We start from the raw sequence: 21,025 nt of genomic DNA on the forward strand, positions 1-21,025 counted from the left end.
AAAACCTCAAACTTCTTTTTCGATCAAGTTCTTGTTATAATAGGAAATTAATTTTTTATTTTATCGAGGTATGTTTGCATAATGAAACTACTGCCATGCATTCGCAACTTTTCTCTCATTTTACTAAATCTGGAAACGTTGCGTATATATCGTTTCTAACACCAACCAGCTGTATCTTTACAAAAGACTAGTTGGTACTGATATCACTTCGTAGATGATTCACTCAAATATTAGCGTGGCGATGACCAACATGTTCGTAATTCACACTGCACTAATCGAGACAATTGCGTGTTCTTTTATTCCAAAAACTCGTGAGATACACTATTGATATATATATATATATATATATATGACTTAGAGACAGTGAACTGTCATTTTGTGAGTGAAAGCGGATGTTGCTAACATGATTCTGGCTCACCCTTTTGGTACTCGGGGGTGAGTTTTGATTGTCGTTTCTTGTGATTCACAGTTAAATTTTGTCAGATGAATGAAATCGACGTAATTACAATTTTGGTTAATGTCGAAATTATTTGCAATTTTAACTCTACTGGAAAGTACTTAGGTCCGTCTTTCGACGTGATTGAAGGGTGATATCGCAAGTTGAATTGTTTCAAAGATTTTTAATTTTTTTCCAGGAATGAATGCTGTTTTTTTGTGGTTCAAATTTGAACTGTGTACGCTTCTTCTTCAAGTCGAAATTAATTCAAAATTCTGTTTTGAAGTTTTTTTTAGGGATTTATATTGAATTTTTTTTCATCTGTGAAGTCTGTTCAACTCACAATTCAACAACTTGTTTTAAAACTAAGTTATTGAATTATGGCTTAAGCTTGGTTGACCTAAACTAAACACTCGTAAATTTTGATGTTTATAAGAAATGGATTGCTATCACCATAACAATAATCTGACATATACAATATACAAGAATCATATTTAGTAAAACCAAACTTAAGTTATGATTTAACAATTCAGCCTATGAACTGAACTTTCCTTTTGTTGGGTAATCGAGTAAACCTAATTGTCATTTTGTAACAGTTTTCGGTGAAAACCAATGGTATGTAGAAATAGAAAAACAACACAGTTTAAAAAATTATTTATTTGTTGCCTTCACTAAGCAGATATAAAGGACTTTCAAGCAGTCTTAGTAGCATCTTTGAAATTTCGATATATTTACATACCCATTGAGAATGATCCTCCGAATCGTTCACATTTATAGTAGCTAGTTATTGGTGCTTATTTCATTAACAATAGTAATAGATAGTTTTAATTTTTACGAGGAAAGCAATTATCACTACAACATACACGTTAATTTTAAAAGGTTCAAAGCACGACCGCTACGATTGATTAAGGATTCAAGCTTTCCGTTATTATATTACTTGTTCATTTACAAAACAATCTAAAGGATCTGATTAATTAAGTATTACGATCTACATATTTGTTAGAACACAACAAAATAAGCTTCAGAAAGATGATATTATAGTGAACGTAATTAATTTTGGGCATCTAGAAGTATTGCACAATTCCCCTTGTGTCCTATATAATTTCAAAAGTATTGCAAATAATTAGAAACCTGTTTCTTTCAGTGCCTGCCACCTATCAAAATGTTTAATAATTAGTCCCACTCGATTTCTCTATTTACGTATTGTATCGCAAGTCCAGTTAGCTTAAATCTACGTTGACTTAGGGCTAGTTATTACTGGAACAAATTTGCTATTAAATGCTTCTTGGTACTCGTTAAACTTAACAGGTATGTACACTTAACTACACATTAAAATATTGGACCGAAAAGCTACTCGGCCACGTTATTCGAGTTGCTTACTTCTTACATTGAATACAGTACGTACCCTGGAAACGTGCGAAAGCTCATGTACGAGTACTAGCTGCGCCTCACTCAACTAGTACGAAAAAAGCTACAGTAGACGAAAACTTATCTTTAGTTATTATATCCGCAAACCGTCCACGCACTGTTCGGTAATGCCTGCTGCTCACTTCATATGATTTTGTGACGAAATTTTTATCCCTTTAAGTGGCTGAAAGAAAACGTTTTTTAAACGCTACACAGTATATTGCATTTAACATAATTTACAGAGTCTTAGTTGTTATCTTGAGGTATTTCACGTCATATAAAAAATGAATAGTTACTGTTTTCACAAATCTTTGACCATTTTTCATTAAATTTATTAAGCCTCTTTATTCCGAATTCAGGGTAAAACTGAAAATTGTCTGAATAGCACTGAATAAACAATGATTCAATTTAGTCGCATAATGATTATGTTTGTGAAAATATCACCTATCTATTTTTTCTATTAGCTGGAATATCTCACAATAACAACGATAACTGGACACTCTCTACAAAGTGATTTCTCATATTTACACAGTTTCTAGAAAATTTATTACAAGAAACGAAAAAATATATATATACAAATTATAGGACTTCTTATAAATCGTAAGATAGTGTTATTCAATCAAACAAAAAAGGATATCGCAATGCCAATAAAAAATATAAAGGCTCAAGAAGGAAGTAAATTTTTAATAAAACATCCTATATTTTTTCTGTTTATGATAGATGTTTTTCCTTGTTCTAAAAATATTACTATTATATATTTATGTTGCCTTTTGGTTCAACAGTTTTTTTAATTACATGTTTGCATTTATAAATGGGGATTATCAATAAGCTTGCTTTTCTTAAAACAACTCCACAAAACTCAGAACTTAAAAGTAATACAGGGTGTACCGGAACATCTTCGACAAAATGAAAGGGGTAATTCTGCGTACGAAATTATGAAAAAAAGTTCCTATCAACTTATGCCCAGAAATGCTTTTTAAAGATGCCGAACTAAAAACGGATTTTTAATTAATTACTCTAAAACTACTTTAGATCTACACATCAAATTTCGTACACAAATTAACAATGATATTTACTATTTTTATTGATTTTATTTGTATTTTTTTGTTAATTTGTATTTCATTTTTTTGAATTGAATCAATTTTAATTATCCTTTTAATTTATTATATCTAAATTATTATTAATCAAAAAAATATTAAACAACAAATTAAACCTAAAAAAATCTTAATTCTAAACTACGTTAAATGCTTAACATGTTGATCATTGATTTTAAGGCATAATGTTATCCTTTTATTCAAAGAAAGTCTAATCCGTCTATAAATATTTCGCAACTGTCGGAACTCATTACAAACATTTTTAACTCGTAACCAAAGTTGCTCACGAATTTGGATTGGCATAGAGTATACCCGAGACTTGAGGGAAAAAAAACTTGTTATTAATCGTATTAACATTGTATCATAATGTTAGTCTTTTGTTGAGAGAGCGTCTAATCTGTTTTTAGGCTGCCATCTTTAAAGACCGGTAGCTTCTTTAAAAGCATTTCCGGGCACAAATTGATAGGCACTTTTTTTCATAATTTTGTACATAAAATCACCCCTTTCATTTTGTCGAAGTTGTTCCTGAACACCCTGTATAATACTCCATATTTCTGGGAATCATAATGGGAAAAATTTCGTTGACCATTAAAAATGTTGTTTGCCATTGAACTCCTTGTTTTCTAACAGTGATGTGGTCAGAACAAGCAAAACAGATTGTTCCTCATTGATAAAAAAAACAAGTATTTTTTTGTCTCCTTCAAGTCAATACACAATTTTAAACATAAATTCATTCACTAAATAGATCGAAATCACGGAAATATCTAGAACTTAGAAAATCCAAAATTTTAAAAATTACCAAAAGAACTTATCAATTAGACAATCACGATCGTATGATTATTTAGGTCTATGAATCCAAACCTCCAAAAATATTATAATCCTGAGATGTTAATAACTATTAGTGCTTGTTAGTGACCTACTGTCACCTAACAAAAGTTATCATTAATTTTTGTATACAAAAAAAAGTTAAATACAAGCAATTTGTGTGTCGATTGAAAGTAAAAGTTCTCATCGTCGGGACTCTTAAAATACATTTAAAAACCTTCGATATTTTAATACTTTAAAACAACATTTTTAAATTATTGAATTAACACATCAAATTTTGTAACGTATGAACATATACAGTGCGTTTCTTTAACACAAAACATAAGATTTTACGTGTTAGTTTTATAACTCTATGTTGGGTTGTATTCCTATTTGGTAAAAATTGCAATTTTTGCTTATATTCGGATACACTCAAAAGTCATCTGCATTTGCTAGAGATAAAAAATACCATTCTAGAGAGAAGTGGAGGCACAATTTTTGTTTTATCTAACTAACTCCGTATATGTATTTTTTTCAAGATCCCCATGTTGAGAATAAAATATGGAACATCCTATATAAAAGAAGTCAATAGCAAATGATACCTGTAAAGCGGGAGTCCTCGATCCTCAAGACTCAGTACTTTTGCTTTTACGACCTCTCAATGAACCGACTATCGATTTGAGAGCTGCGCCAATACTGCCAGCTGGTGTATTTGCGCTAGTACCACTATTGCCTATACCTTGAGGGTGAGCATCCAAACATTTCTGATATCTCAGCTAGAACAAAAACTTTCATCTAGCACACATAAAAACGATAAAACACAATCTGCATAATTCTTACTTTACAAGCTGCCTCAATCGTCTTGCACAACGCCCCGGAAGAAGGTTCGCAATAAAAGACGTGTGCCATAAATGTATCTTGAGCTGTGTGCATAATAAATGCGCAATGTTTTATGTTCTTTCCAATGCCTAGGAAAGATAGATATCGCACTCTACATTCGGCTAACAATCTATCATCCTAAAATAAGGAAAACGCTCAATCATTAACTAAAAATGGGCTAAATGTATGAATATTAAGAGCTCAGAAATCTCGAACAATCGACCTACGCGAGAAAATAAAAAACTTTTTCAAACCAAATTATTGTTAAAACCCCATTTATACAATAATGAAACATTAGTTGAAACTTAGGGAAAATATGAATAAAATATAAAATCTTGATTGTTCAGATTTTATGCGGCTAATTTGTTAGTTGGGTATTTTCATATTTACCGTTGGATGGTGAACTGATATCATTGAAGGCGCAATAGAGATATTCACCGACTGCCATTTATCAGGAGTGGCTGCTGATGACAAACGATCAATTGCTTCATTCAGAGCCTCCATGCCAGTGGCGTTGTTGACTTGTGTGCATCCCAAATACTGAGCACGAAGAACTTTCTTGGGTTCTTCCATTGGAGTAGGAAATGATTGGGCTGCATAAATAATGAACTTATGCTGTTTCTAAAAGGGTGATCAAGCTCAGACTCACAAACAAAGCTCTGGCTGTTTCGAGCGGTGCGTCGATGTTCAGTCGGCAAATTTGATGGTCTTATAGGAACACTGCGACCGTTCTGATCCACTATGGACTTTCCGAGATTCTGCTGCAAGCTTCGTTCAATCATTATCTTCTTACATATGTCTCGCAAGGTGTTGGCTATAGTGCGGGCGGGCATGTCACACCGGAATACGTGACACATGTGTTTCCTTGTGGTACGGTCTCTTGCTACATACGCGAAATCTCTAGAGTTGGACATGCAAAAAAATATATATCAAGTTCTCTTATTGTTAGGTAAATTGATGGATAGAGAAATAAGGATAAACGTATTATACGGGCTGGAAAATATACTAAAAATCAAAAAATTACCACTCATTTTATCATATTCAATATCTAAGCGATAATTTTGAGACCCCTGCATGTAAAGGAAGTTATTTTCGACATTAAGTATAGAGACTTCCAGAAATTGGAAAAAAATTGCACTGTAAGACATCAATATTGGTGTTAATAAAAATGTTGAACCCAATTATGCCTCACCCTATACAAACTTACATGCAGATAGCTATAGTGTTTTTCACTTGCAGCATTAGGGCAGTGAGAAGTCAGTCATTTGTTCATTAAATGGTAATATAAGTTTATGAATACCTACACATCGCCCTGGTGCGGTAAGCAAAAAACTCCATTAGTTTCCAAGATATAAACCGTTTAAAATGTATTTGGATCGATCCTGTCGACAAAAAGTTTCCCCGGATTGGCTCAAATATTTTTTGGCTATAAATAATGCCGAACTGAAGGTTACCATACTGATATTATTAAAGTAACTAGCTATCACTTAAAACAGGCTTCCCTATTCTGAATAATATTAAAATCGTTTATAATTGATTTTATGTTATAATTTGCTCGGGCGTAATTATATAAAATACAGAGGCTGTCCTTCGCCTCTCTTTACGAGATGTCCTAAATGAAGTATCAGGTTAATAAAGTCTGTTTTACTATCCTTTAATATTTTTTGATACGTACTTTCTCTTTATTATTATCCTTATAATCATGAGTAACATAAAAATACTAGTAAAAATAAAGCCTAACAGTTAAAAGATGAAAATCAACAGATAGTCTAAAAAGAATAATTGCGCATGTGTTAATATCTGAATATCGTAATACTGAAATAGCACATGGTGTGCAGTAGATAGACGCGCCACAAAATTCTTTTCATCTCTTACAAGGTTTTCTTATCTAAGGAGGGCTTCCCTTTCTACCTATTGCGTTATCCGTATATTAATAAATTTTAGTAATGGGGAGTTGACATACCTCTCCCTGCATTCAACAGCGGCAAAAATAAAAACATATTTTGTACTTTATATAATGTATAAATGCATGATATCAAACTTACCGGCCATTATCCCTGCCCACACCCCACACCCTAATCGTATGAATAGGTTGCGTATTTAAAACTGTGAGATTTTCTGGATCGAATAACTTCAAAGCCCCCTCATCCAAGTCCATAAATAAATCTTTACCCTACAATAATAAATATTTCCTTGAGATGTATATTAAATAATAACGGCTTGAACTTACATCGCCCCACCTTCCCACTACATCAAGCAAATCATTTTTCCCTAACGATAAATCGACTATACATTTATTTACAGCCTTGCTACTCCTCTCTGGGGTGAGATCCTCTTCGGCTATTTCCACCCAACCTAAAGAACGTACAGCAAACCTTATCGGTTTTTCTTTGATCTCCTGGTCTGGTTTAGAAGGAAAACTCCGCCTCCTGAAAATATGATTTCTAAACCTGCACTATGGCTTTTATCACGTAACCTCACTTCAAAGCTAATTCTTCTTTCCGTTTTCTATCGTCCGCCTCCAAGTCTAAGGCCGAGCTCGTGCTGCTCCTTGTGACAGTCATACTTGATTCGAAAGATGAAATAAAGTCGCTCTCTTTGAAGCCAGTCTTCGAATCGGATTTTTCTTTTTCAGAGTCGAGAACCGGCATTTCCCGTTGTATTGTCCCACTTTTAATGTGCCAGTAGTAAGGACCGTCATTATCTTTGATAAGAAAAAGGATGAGTGGTCCAATTATTGTTTGAGGCAAATTTGGTGACAGGTACCTAACATTTGACCGCAAGTGTACGTGTAGAGATTTTACCGCACTCTAAAATTTAATTCTGCTTTATGCATTTTAGAATTTCTCCAATGTATTTTTCTATTTAATACAGAAACAATTAAAGTCCACGTGTTTCTTGACCTTCGAAACTACAGCATTCTTTTACCGGTAAACATCATTTTTGAAGGGGGAGGATTTTTCTGCTCTCTGCCCTCGTCAATTATCTCATGTCAGTACTGCCAATTACTATACAAACACATGAAATTCCTAAGGAAACACTGCGTTGCTTCATTACGATTCATTTAAACTAAGAAACGCTTAAAATTTGTTGGTGCCATAGAAACAAAAATAACAATTCTTTAGATATTAAATAGCGACCAAAATAATTTTGACAGTACATTTAAAGCTTTGTAAGTTTAATGATTTAAACTTTAAATTAATATATATCTCATTCAAATTTAAAGTTATAAGAGCACTGTGTTAAGCAAAAATTTTAATACAAACTGTTGTGTTTACGGATATGTTACTCCAGGGACACAAAAGGGCTTATTTCCATTTCCATTATTTTTATAAAAGAAGTAGTGAAAATTATAAACGACTTAGGAATGATTTATCTATGGCAATTCACGCCCCAGTTTCTCCAATAAAACAGAAACTTTTACCATAACCAATAAACTCTTGACACTGGAATTTTTCATTATTTGTACATTTAGTTTTCTTTATGCATTCCATGGTGTACGAAAAGGTAATATGTTAAGTTTTCATGGCATTGTCTGCTGCGAATCACAAATAATTGGATTATACTTATATATTCCATTTTTTTATTAAAATAATAAAATACAAATTGGTAGATCAGAGAAATTATACAATTTCACTTATTTTGTTTCTTCTGGCAATACATAAAAGCAAGATTTATAGAAAAAGGGAGCTACCATAGACTAGGTAATACTTTAAAAGAAATTGGTAAAAAAGCAATATTACCTTCATGTTTTTCCCAACCTGGAGGTAAAACAACCTTATCCCGATCCCACTCTTGATCTGGGCTAATAATTTCATCGCACTTCTCCGACGAGGTAGTTCTTGTGAATTTCTTCACAGGAACTGCGTATAGATCGTTGTTGATCCCACCCATGATGTGGGGGATAAGATCTTCATTCTGGGTGGCAATACTTTGGCAAATACTGCAATAAAGTTAATTTAGATAATTAGTACTTTAAGTTTTTAGACGTACAGCAGCATGACGGCATCTTTATACCCTCTGCAATTATTCTAAATACATGAAAAAGCTGTGATTAGAAAGCGACTAATGGTAATTTTGGTGAAATTTGGCACAGTGCGGTGGCAATTCGGGAACCGTCATGCTACTGTACTAAACTGGCCCTTGCAGTGCTACCCTTAATAATTTACGTACTTGTCCCAAATAGTTGTGCTATTATTTTTGTCTCTTTCCACTGTGTCAGTATTGCCATTCCATTCGACATCTCTAAGTAAGAAAATTGATTATAAACCCCAACTGTAACCAAACAACAACAACATACATTGCCGACTAATGTATCGAACAATGGATATTTCATATAAATGCAATAATCTTGAAAAAATCTAAAAACGTATTATTTCCCTATACAAGTAGTTGTAATTATGCAGAATGGATCATAAGTGGAAACTTGTAACAAAATTAAGATGTATTACTTTTTGTTTTTATTATTTATTCTGTTTTGTCGGAAATTCGAACAATGTTCATGAAGCATTACTAAAATCTATTTAAACAAATTTTCATTTTCATATTATTCATTTTACCAGAAATTATCAAGAAAATAAAAAACTTATATTATCCACCAAAGTCTCAAAGTGACCCCCTTTTTTTTATTTGTTAGTACTTCCAAATATTGCCAAATTTCTTGTTGAGCATTTTGAACTAATTCGGATGTAACCAAAGATTTTTTTTAAAATTTGCCATATAATGTCCTCCAAAATTATGCGAACTAATTGGAAATGCTGCTTTTTAGGGAACTATACAAAAAAATTAAGTGTGGTCAAACCCAGTGTTCTTGAAGGCCATTGGATCTAATACCTATTTTTTCTATTCAATATTCTGGAATGCCAGCAAACGTATATTAATCGTTTTGCTATACTGCGCATTTCTTTTCCTCATCTAATGCCGTTTATTTTAGGTCAGTATTGGAAGTTTTGGGTATCTACTTATCCAACGAGAAAAAATATTGAATCATCTAAAAAATCTATTATTTTTACTTTTATTATTAGAAAATATTCGTGAGTAAAACACAAAGTTTGCAACCTGTTCCAAACCCGAGGCGTCTTTCAAAATTTTCAACAAAAAAAAGTTTTTCAATGTATTTCCATTTTATGAGGATGCACCATATTTTTACGAAACATTTTTAACAGGGTTGGGTTGGAACGCCTGATTTGTTTCTAACGTGAGGTATCATATAGATCTTCTTGAACAGTTAGTTAATTTGTGGTAAACCTCTTCTTGGCGCATCTCGTACATGACAGAGTTGCCGATATTTCTTTGCAATTTTATTTATTGTTGAGGTTTCCATTGCCTAAGTAGCATACTTCTTGGAGGTTCGTGAAAGATCGCCAAAGCAATTCATTGTAAATATTTCTATCATTTATGCTTCAGTGAAAACATCTTGCTCTTAAAAAATTAAAATTATTATATTCAAAAACTTATCATTTAATGAAAATTTTTATGACAGAATATGTAACAAATACCATCTTATTAAATTTACAGATAGACTAGTTGAACATTTAATTATAAAGCAATAAAAAAAATAAATCTCGAAATATCGTGAGTCTGCGCATTTTTCGAGATTTAATGATTTATGAGAAATATCCATTGTTCCTTTTCTTTCACACTCCATACTGCACATAAATTGTTTATTTATTAAAGGGTATAAATCAAAAAGTGCAACACGGAAAATTTTATGAACATTCTTGAAAAATGTATTTTCATTTATTACTTTATGCTGGGTGTTTTCTAAATATGAGGCGCAAATTTAAGAAGATACTTTTTGGGTAGATATAAGAAAAGTCTTGTAAATGTGTCCGATATCACATTTCCGAAATATGGAAGGATGTAGAATCTAAAAAAATGTTCTCGCATTATTACTAACGTAAAAAATGATTATGCTGATTACATTAACATCTTTACATTTTATTAATAAATATTCTTTTAGATCTTAGATAGAAATTAGATAGAATCTTTTAGACATACCAGAGTTCGTTTAAAAATTCCAGAAGCATACTCAAGGTATACTTCGTTTGGAATTTTGCACAAAAATAATAACGCGCAGCGTTGTTTCTAATTTTAATTATTATTTAGAATAAAGAAATAAAAAATACTGAGGTTTCTCCAATCTCGTTCCCTTTATAAAGCTTTGTTTTAGAATTTTGGAATTTTTGCAAGTGTTGGAAGCGGTGAGAGATTTGTCACAGAAACGTTAGCAAGGGTTTTCGTAGAATCCTTAGTAAGTGATAAATATTATTTTTAGTTAGTTTTAACTTAGAATAGTGTGAAATTCCATCACTATACCAATTTTTACTTATGTGTGAGGCTTAAATCTTGAATAAAATAAAAGAAAAAATTAACAATCCGCCTCAAACATATAAAATATATTTAAAACTATTTGTTGTTTTATCTCCTGAAATGAACATAACTTACCTTCGGTTATCTACAAGATTAGAAGGAGCTAACGGTCCAGTATTAACGTCTACGCCCATAGACTCCACATCTAAAGCTGCATATGCCTTCCTGCCCGTTCCCGTACAGCCCAAGCCCTTGCTGTGGCCTATGTTACATATGTCATCTAATTCGTGATAGATGTCCTCGTAGATGCTTTCCGTGTTGGAATTGAGTGCATCGTCGATTCGTTTCGACGGCCCCAGATGATAGTTTGGATTCTCGTAGCTCAAAAGACCATTTTCTACAAAAAAAAAATCCGTCTTATAAAAAGGCGATCAATGAATAATGAGAAAATAATGACAACGAGAACAGCGCCGTATTTTACCGAGGAAAATGTCCTCGGCATCTTGAGGCTGTTGACCGGCGCTGAGAGCTGCCATACCGCGCGCCAACGCCAACAGCGACACGTACGGCGATCCGCCTACTTGACAAGAAGAGAAGAATGCGCTGTTCACGTGACAATTTAAAAGTGGTGAGCCGCGCAGTTCTCCGCACAGAAGCATACCCGCGGGGACACGCGGGGGATTTTGGGGCAGACGTTTGGATTACCTACAACGAAAAGAAAATTATATTAATTAATCTTCCTTAATCCTCTGATTAATAGTAAAGTAAGGGTATAAGGGTGTAATAAAAAGAGGGGAGATTGGGTTCTCACAAACGTGGGATACTCTTTTGAGAAACAACTGATGCTGTCATAACATTTTTCATGGCCCCCTTAGTCCAAGTTAAATACAGGGCGTTTTTTTAAAAACTATTCGTTTTTGGGGCTCACTTGTTATTCGAATGTAATCGAAATAATCGAATATTGTTATTCGAGTTGCAATCGAAATAGTCCATACATACAATATCGAGAGACTTTTTGATATAGAAATCAGTGGGGCCCCCAAGTTTAATCGCCTAGTTCGTTTTTTTCAAGTTTTAAAGTTTTTAATACATGTATAGCTCAAAGTAGTGTTTCTTAAATGAGACACCATATATATACTATCGTTAAAACGACTATTTACGTAACATTATGTAGAGAAAAGGGTTATTCAAGCGAGGGAATTCATTCAATACTAGGTAGCATCGCTGTTATATCATTGACAGTTGCTGATAAATACCATGCTCTGACAGTTTTTCACTTAATTAGACCTAAATATTTAAAATACCCCGTATCCCCTCTGTCATATATTGTATAGATGGTAATATTTATTTTCAAACTAGTTCTTCGCAAGAAGTAACGGTTTTTACTTACTATAAGTTATTAGTTACCAAGTCATCACAAAGTTGAAAGGATTTGGAATAAACTTGTTTCAGCAGGAAAGAAAACCTATTTTGGACCATCAGAAATAGTCACCGTTGTGCAAACAGTACCGAGCTATGTACTGCGTATAATTTTGACTGTTTCTTCTGAAAATTCGGAATCTACTGGTCGAACAGACATAAAGTCATGCGTTAATGGCAAATTTTATTAGGCATGGTTGAACTTCTAATTTTAATCACTCAATGATACTCAGAAATTTAGCACATTCCTTTTCAAACTATAATATTATTATACACTAAAATAAAAATGCACTTTTTTATTGAATCTTCCAGTCACAACACAATAGAATGAATAAATTTTGTTGAAAAACATCACCGATCCTTGCCAAATAATGATCGGTTGTGTCATTCTAGCTGTGATCGATTTGAAAAACAAATTAAATAGAATTTATTGCAATAAATCTATGGATTATGTTAAAAAACACCCCTTATGCATCTAAATTAATATTAAAAGACAATAACAAAATGCTGACCTCTGCTGTGTAATGAAATCCCTAACCCTGCAATATAATTGGGTATTTGATTTTGCAGATGGCTTCGAAAACAAATAAAAAATTTATTTTTCCAGTACTAGCTTTAGGAGACGCTTAATTTATTTTTAATTCAGAAAGCTTAGTATAATTTTACTGAATCTACCAGTCCAAAAAATTCATATATACATAGATGACAGAGACTTGAATTTCGCTCTCCATTGATTTATCGTAATGTATTTGACTTCGTTAATAAATTTATTTGGATAATGTGGGTGAACTGCCAGATTACAATATATTTTAAATCAAAGTCGTGAAGTGCATCAATATAACCCGATTCAATTTCATATAATCATCAAAGTACCTACTCACAGGAAGCATTGTTGCAAACGCTGAAGAACCGTAAATGTAAATAGCCATTTTGTAAGCTTTAACAAAGTCACATCGACAGTACACTCACAAAATAACATCAAATCGCATTTAGAACTTTTATTAAAGAAAGCAGAGAAAAACTTTTGTTTTTATTTACTGCATCAATCCTGTTATCACAAACTTGGCGATCGCGTGCTTCGCCACATAATTATTCTGGATCTAGACTAACCGGCACCGACTTAGACCTTTCCGTCGTCGGTCTGGAAGCAAAGTAACAACCCTTAAATCATGAAAGTCGTCCAGAATGAGGGTCGATATCCCCGAACTGGAACTGAACGTAACAAGTTCTTATAAAAGTCCCTTATTAAACACCATTTATTCTGGGAAAAGAGAAAGTCGATTTTACCTATTTTCTGATAAATGGGCTGACTTGCCTGTGTATAGAATAATGAAATTCAGCTTTCCATTTAGACCGTTTTATGATAAATAATTTAAACTAGTCATTGCGTGCCGTAAAAAGGCGACTTGGCGGCGCCAAATCATTGATCGAACGTAGATAGGACGTATGAAATATTACAGCAAATATTGTTAAATAACGCAATTTTGCATCCCATTTTTTCATTGTTTAAACTAATTTCCAACTTAAATATTTGTGGATTAGTAATGATTATTATTCAAATATTAATCCCTCAAAAAATGCAATTAACAAACCCGACAAGACCCAAACCTTTGAAAGTTACAGGAGGATTAATTTAGTCTAAAATAATTATTATTATAAGCAATCGAATGAAGGAGAGACATAACTACCTCAATTCTTCACGGTATCCAAACTGCAGCTACATTCAGAATCAATTTATGGGTCAAAATTTTGAAAATTATTCGAAAAATTGTGTTGCAAGAACATCTCCATCCTATTAACAATTATTCACTTATTGGCTCAATTTTCAGCATTAGCCAGATACGGAAGAAAGGAGCCGAAAAATAACTTATGAATTTCGGGTCTATTAGAATCATAAAACTTAATTATTAAATAAAAAACATTAACCAAACCTGTTACCTTCTTTGCACTGCCTTACAATCTTCGCACAGGTCAGTTATACCGTTTCTACGACTTACCCAAACGGCGGTATTGATTCCACATTAGGCGATTCTTCCGCTTCCAACAAAAGACCTGTAAGGTGGCCACGCTTCTTATACAAAATTCAAAAAGTAACAGTTTTAACTTAGGCTTTAGTTGAACAACAGCGAAAATAATAATCGAAAAGGACACGTTTCAAAAGTTCTCGAAGAAAAAGGGCTAAAATCGTGGGTCAGAGGGCAAGTTATTATGAGCTCTTCAACGGGGCGGAAAAGCTAGACTGGAGACATTTTGGCTGTTCCGCGCAGACCTCAAACTGCTATTGATTTTTCCTAGAAGCGCCGGAAAATGACTTATTTCCAATGGCGGTGCCCAAGGGAAAATCAAATTAACGTGTGAAAATACACCTAATAAAAAATTTTACTACCTCTTGAATTATCTACGTACCTACTTAACACAATCAAGATACAAAACATAAGCAATCTTATCCATCAAAAATATACTTAAAATATGCAATACAGTTTTGTCGGCAAATGGCCATATTTCTTTATGGGTACTCTAACCCGGGGTAACCAGAACTAACCCGTTCTAACAACTCTTTTCCTAATAACAAGTAATATCTGGTTAATCAGTGATATGAAATTTCTACGTCACACACTGAAGATAAGAGTTATCCACGCCTCTGAAGTCGTAGAACTCCTTTATTGGATGATCTAATTAATAAAGAAAAACCGGAGAAAAAGACATGGTCGGGAAGTTAATGAAGTTATAGTTAAGGGTTGATGCTTATATGGCGGTTTGATCGTAAACTTCCGTATAGGTGGCTATGTTACGTGTTTGACGAGGCTCCCGGGTTTTTAACAGCCCAATATGATATCCGCAAAATTCCCATTTTTGGCTTTTATCAAGCTCAAAGAACGTGTTTCACATTTAAAGTGTCACACCGTGTTCCATTTGAATAAAAGGCATACGATTTTTAATATTGTATAGTTTTCGACACAACTGTACTGTGTGTGTTGCTTAATGAAATTGCAATATGTTGCAGGCGAGGGCATGATTTTAAGTCCTTTAGGTCCGCAAACACTTCGTTACCGAGCAGGTAACTAGCAGACTTAAGATCCTATTCTGTAAAAATTAACGCTGATTTTTAACATTCCATTAATAGTTGTACAGGTGCAAATGAAAATTAGAAACATGCAGTTTTTGTTCCCATCAAAATTTATGAGGGAAAGTGTAAAATATGAAAAAAACCGTGGAAAGTTTCCTTACTGTTTCAAGATTAGAGTTAGCCTCGATGCTACGCGTCTCGTAAGCTATAAAATTTATCGATAGTAAAGAAACATTGTCCATTTCGGTATATAATATCATATTCCAAAACTTTGATGAAAGATATCAGTGACCTCATATTTATTTTGAAAACGACGGATTTATAGTAACTTTTGTTTTAATGTTTGTTTGTACGTTAATGTACAGAGTTGGTCCGTATATTAAAACAGCGCCTTTTATTATAAAAAAAAACTCTAAATACTAAAGCTGTAGGGTTTTATCCTAAATCGCCAAAAAATGTTACATAACACAATAGATGAATATTGCAAAATTAAAAAAGGACAAAAAGTCGGTAAATTTATAATGAAACACACTGTATATTTCATAAAAATTGAATAGACCTTCATTTGCAGGTTTCAAAAATGTATAACATGTTGACATTTGGATTACTCGTTTTCGTGGTATTTACATTTAAAAATCGGAATTATATTGTTTTTCCAAATCGCAGTTGCCATGAATAGACAAATGGATCGAACGTCATTAGTAATTATTATTTATTAATAAATTATTTTCATCTTAAATTAATGTGCATCTAACAGGAACTGGCATGCGTGGATAAATGCACTGATACTCCGCTTGCGCAACATTATTGTTGTTTTTGTAATACAAGCGAATTATTTCTAACTTTTCTTCTTTCTTCTGTATAATCTATTTTACCGGTGGAATGAAGAAAATTTGGCAGCCAAATCAATAATTTTGTTGTTTATTATTTTTTTGTTTGTTTATTCATGGCAACTGTGATTTGGAAAAAGAATATAATTCCGATTTTTAAATGTAAATACTGTGAAAACGACTAAACCAAATGTCAACATGTTATAAATTTTTGAAATCAGAAATTAAAGGTCTATTCAATTTTTATAAAATATACAGGGTGGTCCATTATAAATTCACCGACTTTGTGTCCTTTTTTAATTTTGCAATATTTATCTATTATGTTATGTAACATTTTCTGCCAATTTAGGATAAACCCTACTATTTTAGTATTTACAGTTTTGCTTTTTTTTTATAATAAAAGCAGTAAAAGCTGTCTAAATATACGGACCAAACCTGTACAAATTGCAATGTAAATTTTTTAATATAACAATTGAACATGTTATGGCTATCAATTTAACATCAAAGTGACTACATAACAATTTATAGTCATGATGAGATCAACCATTGAAATATTTATTGTAAGGTAAAAAGTATTTTAAAAAATTTTATAAGGTAAAAATTTCAAAATTTGTGAAAGAAACGAGATTTTGTTTAATTGAACGTTAGATAAAGGATTTTGTTAAAAAAGTAATTCAGACTTTCTTTAATTGACCATTTTTACCAGAATTGTATTGTTCGGTTGGACATCCTTACTTTGGCCACATTATACAGTATGTCCACAGATAGAGGGCCCATGAGGACAAATGGATAAAAAATGTCGTTTTTCGACAAAAAGTCATTCTTGATAAAAGTCTCTGCTTCTCGAAAAAATACGATTTACAAAGATAACTTTGAACTTTTTTATACAGAGTGCTCAAAAACTACAAACACATGAAATGCTATCCAGAGTAAACTACCTTTATTTCTGATTTTGGAGCAAAATGGTAAATAAAAAACAGATTTCAAATCCTATCCAAAGTTTACATACAAAATTCCACTATTATATCCACTATAAATAGTTTATAAATAATTCAAAATAAAAGTTAGCAGATATTACTTATTCAAACACGCCTCTCCCGTATTTGACGCATTTTTTAAATTTAATATTGTGACATTTGTTGTCATGCTTGTTGTGAATACATAAAATGAAGTGAAAAAGATAAAATTAGCAATTGTTTGAATTAAAAAAAAATAAAACTTGGAATACTCAGTTAAAATGTTGTATGCAAACTTTGGATAGGATTTGAAATCTGTTTTTTATTTACCATTTTGCTCTAAAATGAGAAATAAAGGTAGTTTATTCTTGATAGTATTTCATGTGTTCATAGTTTTTGGGCACCCTGTATAAAAAAGTTCAAAGTTATTTTCGTAAATCGTATTTTTTCAAGCAGCAGAAACTTTTATCAAGAATGACTTTTTGTCGAAAAACTACATTTTTGGTCCATTTGTCCTCTTGGGCCCTCTATCTGTGGACATACTGTATATTACAGTATTTATTTATTAATATATAGGGTGGGAACTTTTAGAACTAACACCATCATTCAAATCTGCAAATGGGTAATAGTTACAGAGTTAGTAGAATAGGGAAAATATTTCTTAATTTAATGCTTTATCAGAATAAACTTTGAAATAAAAAATATCTATGAGGTTATCAAATTACTGCCAAATTAATGAAAATACTTTTTCTTTTTGTGAAAATATCTAATTAATTAACGTCATTACATTAAAATGTCAAATACAGAAAAATGTATGGTATCCTTTAGAGTTATCTAACATTACACATTAAATAAACGTAAATAAACAATTTAATTTTGGAATTTTTAGTATTTACACAAAAGAGCAATGAATACGACATAAATAATAGAATTACAAAATGGAAATTTGCACACAAATTTGCTTTGTGTTCATTCCATTGGTTGCAATTGATTATCATAAGTAAATAGAGAATGAAGTTGAGCATAAATATTACAAAATAAAGCAGATAATTGAAAAAATTAAGCAGAAAATTAGATTTGTTTTTGAAATGAGAGTCAAAGCTAACGTACGTAGCACATGGGTAAAAAATTTGCTCAATTTTAAATAGAATAACTGTAAAATAACTTTTTGCTGGTATGTAAGTAGATCTGATTCATCAGTGTCCTTTCTCTAATTAAATCTGAATAACAAAATTTTAAACTACATTTATCTGAAAATTTCCGTTTTATAAATTCTATTATACATTCATTTCTATCCTATATTTTCTAATTCTTTTTCTGCAACTTGAATGATTCTGATAGATGAATTAAAATTAAATATAATGTAAAATGTTGTTATCTAAATTTAGTTAGAGAAATGACATTGATGAAATAGGGGCATACCTGTAGAAAGTTATTTTACAGTCATTCTATCTGAAAATGGTTTAATTTTTTACCCATTTATTTAATTTGTTGACTTTGATTCATATTTCAAAACTAAATCTAATTTTTCGGTTATTTTTTTCAATTATCTGTTTTATTTTCCAACTATTTATACTCAATTTCATTCTCTATTTATCCATAATAATCAATTGCAACCAATGGAAACGCCGCAAAGCATATTTACTTACAAATTTCCATTTTATGATTTCATTATTTATTTTATATTCATTATTCCTACTCCTGCGTAAACGTTAAAAATTACAAACAAAAACTGTTCCTCATAGAAAATAAATCTTCTATTCAATTACATAAAATATTACACAAAATTGTTTTTGGGCTTTAGGGGGCAGTGTCACTTTTGTTTTCTTTATATACACTTAATATGACTTCTTGGTTATTAAAAAATTCAACCTTATAATTCTATTACTGAGGCCACAAGGAAAATCTTTTTTTTATAAAAAATGTATTTCCACCCTCTATTCTATTAAGGATATTCATAGATTAAAAAAAGGTTAAAAAAAATATTGGAAACAAAAAAAATATTAAATAATTGTAACAATTCAATCCCATCAAGACTATATGGAAGAACAATATAAACATGAGTCTTTGGTTCAGATACACATATAAAGGATTGAAGGAAATTATTTACACCCATATTAAATACACCCAAAGTTGCTCAGCACTTATTTTTGTCATTTATTGTTATTCTCTTAAATCTTATTTATTCTCTATGCCTTTAAATTTGTATCATCTATTAAATTCATTTCTGGGAGATAAAAACCATTAAAAAGACAAGAAGTGGCCAAATTAAATATCCATTTCTAGATACATAAGGTGTTTCCTAAATGTAAAGTATAAATGTATGGGGATATCCTTCGAGTCAAAATTCAAAATAAGAAAAAATTCTAAGAACATACATATGTTCAGAATGATTTAATTTCTGAAGTACAGGTGGTGAAGAAAAAACAATGGTGTTTTTGGAAGAGTTTGACAGTCACTTAGAAGAATGTTGGATTCATGTCATCTACAAATATAATAATTTACTAATTTAACACATAACAAAGGAAGAATTATTTAAAGATTTGAAAAAAAACATACTTTTTATTTGGGGTCTAAGAGACTCCACCTCACTATATAAATGATTCAAATTTAAATATCACCACTGAAAGGTTCAGAAATGTTTTTACCTGTTTGTCATTCATAACATTTTCTAAAATAAAGGACTAACATATAATTTTTTTTTTTTTTTTGGAAAATGCATTTTATTTTATTTTTGTTATTGTGTTACTAACATAATTGCTCAACTTTTCAATTTAATGAACTTATTTTAGTTGCAATCTCGAATTGTTTTTATAGTTTGAGATTCCAATTCATGTAACCCGAAATTTTCACTTTGGCTTGGACAATGTATGAAGCTGAACTGCTGAAGTGAAGAACAGAAGCTTTTCTGCTTTGATATGGAAATAAAACTCAATATAGAGTTCAACCGATTTAGAAATCTACCTACTGGGCCATTGGTTGATAGCCACTAAGGAATTATATTGTTTAAAAGGAAAAGTCTAGGGCTCTAGGAATATTTTCTTTCTCAACTTACCTTTGCTTTCCATAGTTCTCGCATCCGCTGCCACTTTTTATTTTTAAAGCATATTATTAGATCAAAACTTCACATTTTCACAATATGAAGAAATCAAGCTACCTATTACAATTTTAAAATTTAAAAAGAAGCGCACTCATTTATCTATTTTAATTCCTTTTTTAAATTTTGTTGATGATTTTTTTTATTAAAAACCAAAACGTCAATGTCAAGAATTAATAAACAAACGCCCTACTCCCACCAAAACTTAATCTTTGATTCTTGTATATATGCAACCAACATCGCGAATCCCATAAAAAAATATTTGAAGAGAATTCATACGTCCGTTAATATTCTTCTTGATGTGGTTGAAGATAATCTATGACGAATGAAACACTGAAATATACATTTTTTTAGCAACCAAAAGAAACGGACTACATAGCCATACTGCCCTGGTAGATACCTTTTGCATGTAAAGACACGTGAATAGAGTAACGTGGCAACGCTGTATACATTTTATTAGACGTAGAGTGGGATATTTTTTTCGAATTTCATTATTTGTTACCCTTCTTTAATTTTCTTTTAGGTTTTTTTCCCCAGGTATAACAAAGTTAAATTGCCACCACATATTTAATATAACGACCAGATCTTGGAAATCAAAAACAATAGATATAACAATTATTCAAGTTTGTGCAAATATAATTACTACAATTGCAAATATCACTGCCATAAAAGATAGATATATAAATTCTCTCCAAAATAAATACACTCTCACATCAAGTACCAT

General features: G+C 31.7%; 1 protein-coding gene across 4 annotated transcripts; it reads right to left on the minus strand.

The window, feature by feature from the left end:
- Positions 1-1,078: 1,078 nt before the first annotated feature.
- LOC136416657 (protein Fe65 homolog) lies at positions 1,079-20,400 on the minus strand. Of its 4 annotated transcripts, none has more exons than XM_066401933.1 (13): positions 20,260-20,390; positions 11,414-11,637; positions 11,068-11,329; positions 8,794-8,865; positions 8,364-8,563; positions 7,102-7,324; positions 6,851-7,049; positions 6,666-6,793; positions 5,270-5,520; positions 5,011-5,213; positions 4,582-4,758; positions 4,344-4,517; positions 1,079-2,027 (listed from the first exon to the last, which is right to left on the minus strand). In XM_066401933.1, the coding sequence occupies exons 2-12, from the start codon at positions 11,589-11,591 to the stop codon at positions 4,368-4,370; spliced, it is 2,043 nt and encodes a 680-aa protein (XP_066258030.1). In that variant the 5' UTR covers positions 11,592-11,637; positions 20,260-20,390; the 3' UTR covers positions 1,079-2,027; positions 4,344-4,367. The 4 variants fall into 4 exon arrangements, with proteins under 4 accessions (XP_066258030.1, XP_066258029.1, XP_066258032.1 ...); XM_066401932.1 differs by lacking the exon at positions 20,260-20,390 and adding an exon at positions 14,349-14,601; XM_066401935.1 differs by lacking the exon at positions 11,414-11,637 and having other exon boundaries at positions 20,260-20,400.
- Between the last annotated feature and the right edge of the window lie 625 nt (positions 20,401-21,025).

This window comes from Euwallacea similis, chromosome 24 (genome assembly GCF_039881205.1).
Source record: "Euwallacea similis isolate ESF13 chromosome 24, ESF131.1, whole genome shotgun sequence".
Classification (NCBI taxonomy): Eukaryota; Metazoa; Arthropoda; class Insecta; order Coleoptera; family Curculionidae; genus Euwallacea; species Euwallacea similis.

Coding starts and splice junctions, on each gene's coding strand:
- LOC136416657 (XM_066401933.1), bottom strand. CDS start 11,591: ATGCTTCTGTGCGGAGAACTGCGCGGCTCACCACTTTTAAATTGTCAC. Junction 8,866..11,067: donor AATCTTGTAGATAACCGAAG/GTAAGTTATGTT, acceptor TTTCTTACTTAG/AGATGTCGAATGGAATGGCA. Junction 7,325..8,363: donor AGGTTGGGAAAAACATGAAG/GTAATATTGCTT, acceptor TTCTTATCAAAG/ATAATGACGGTCCTTACTAC.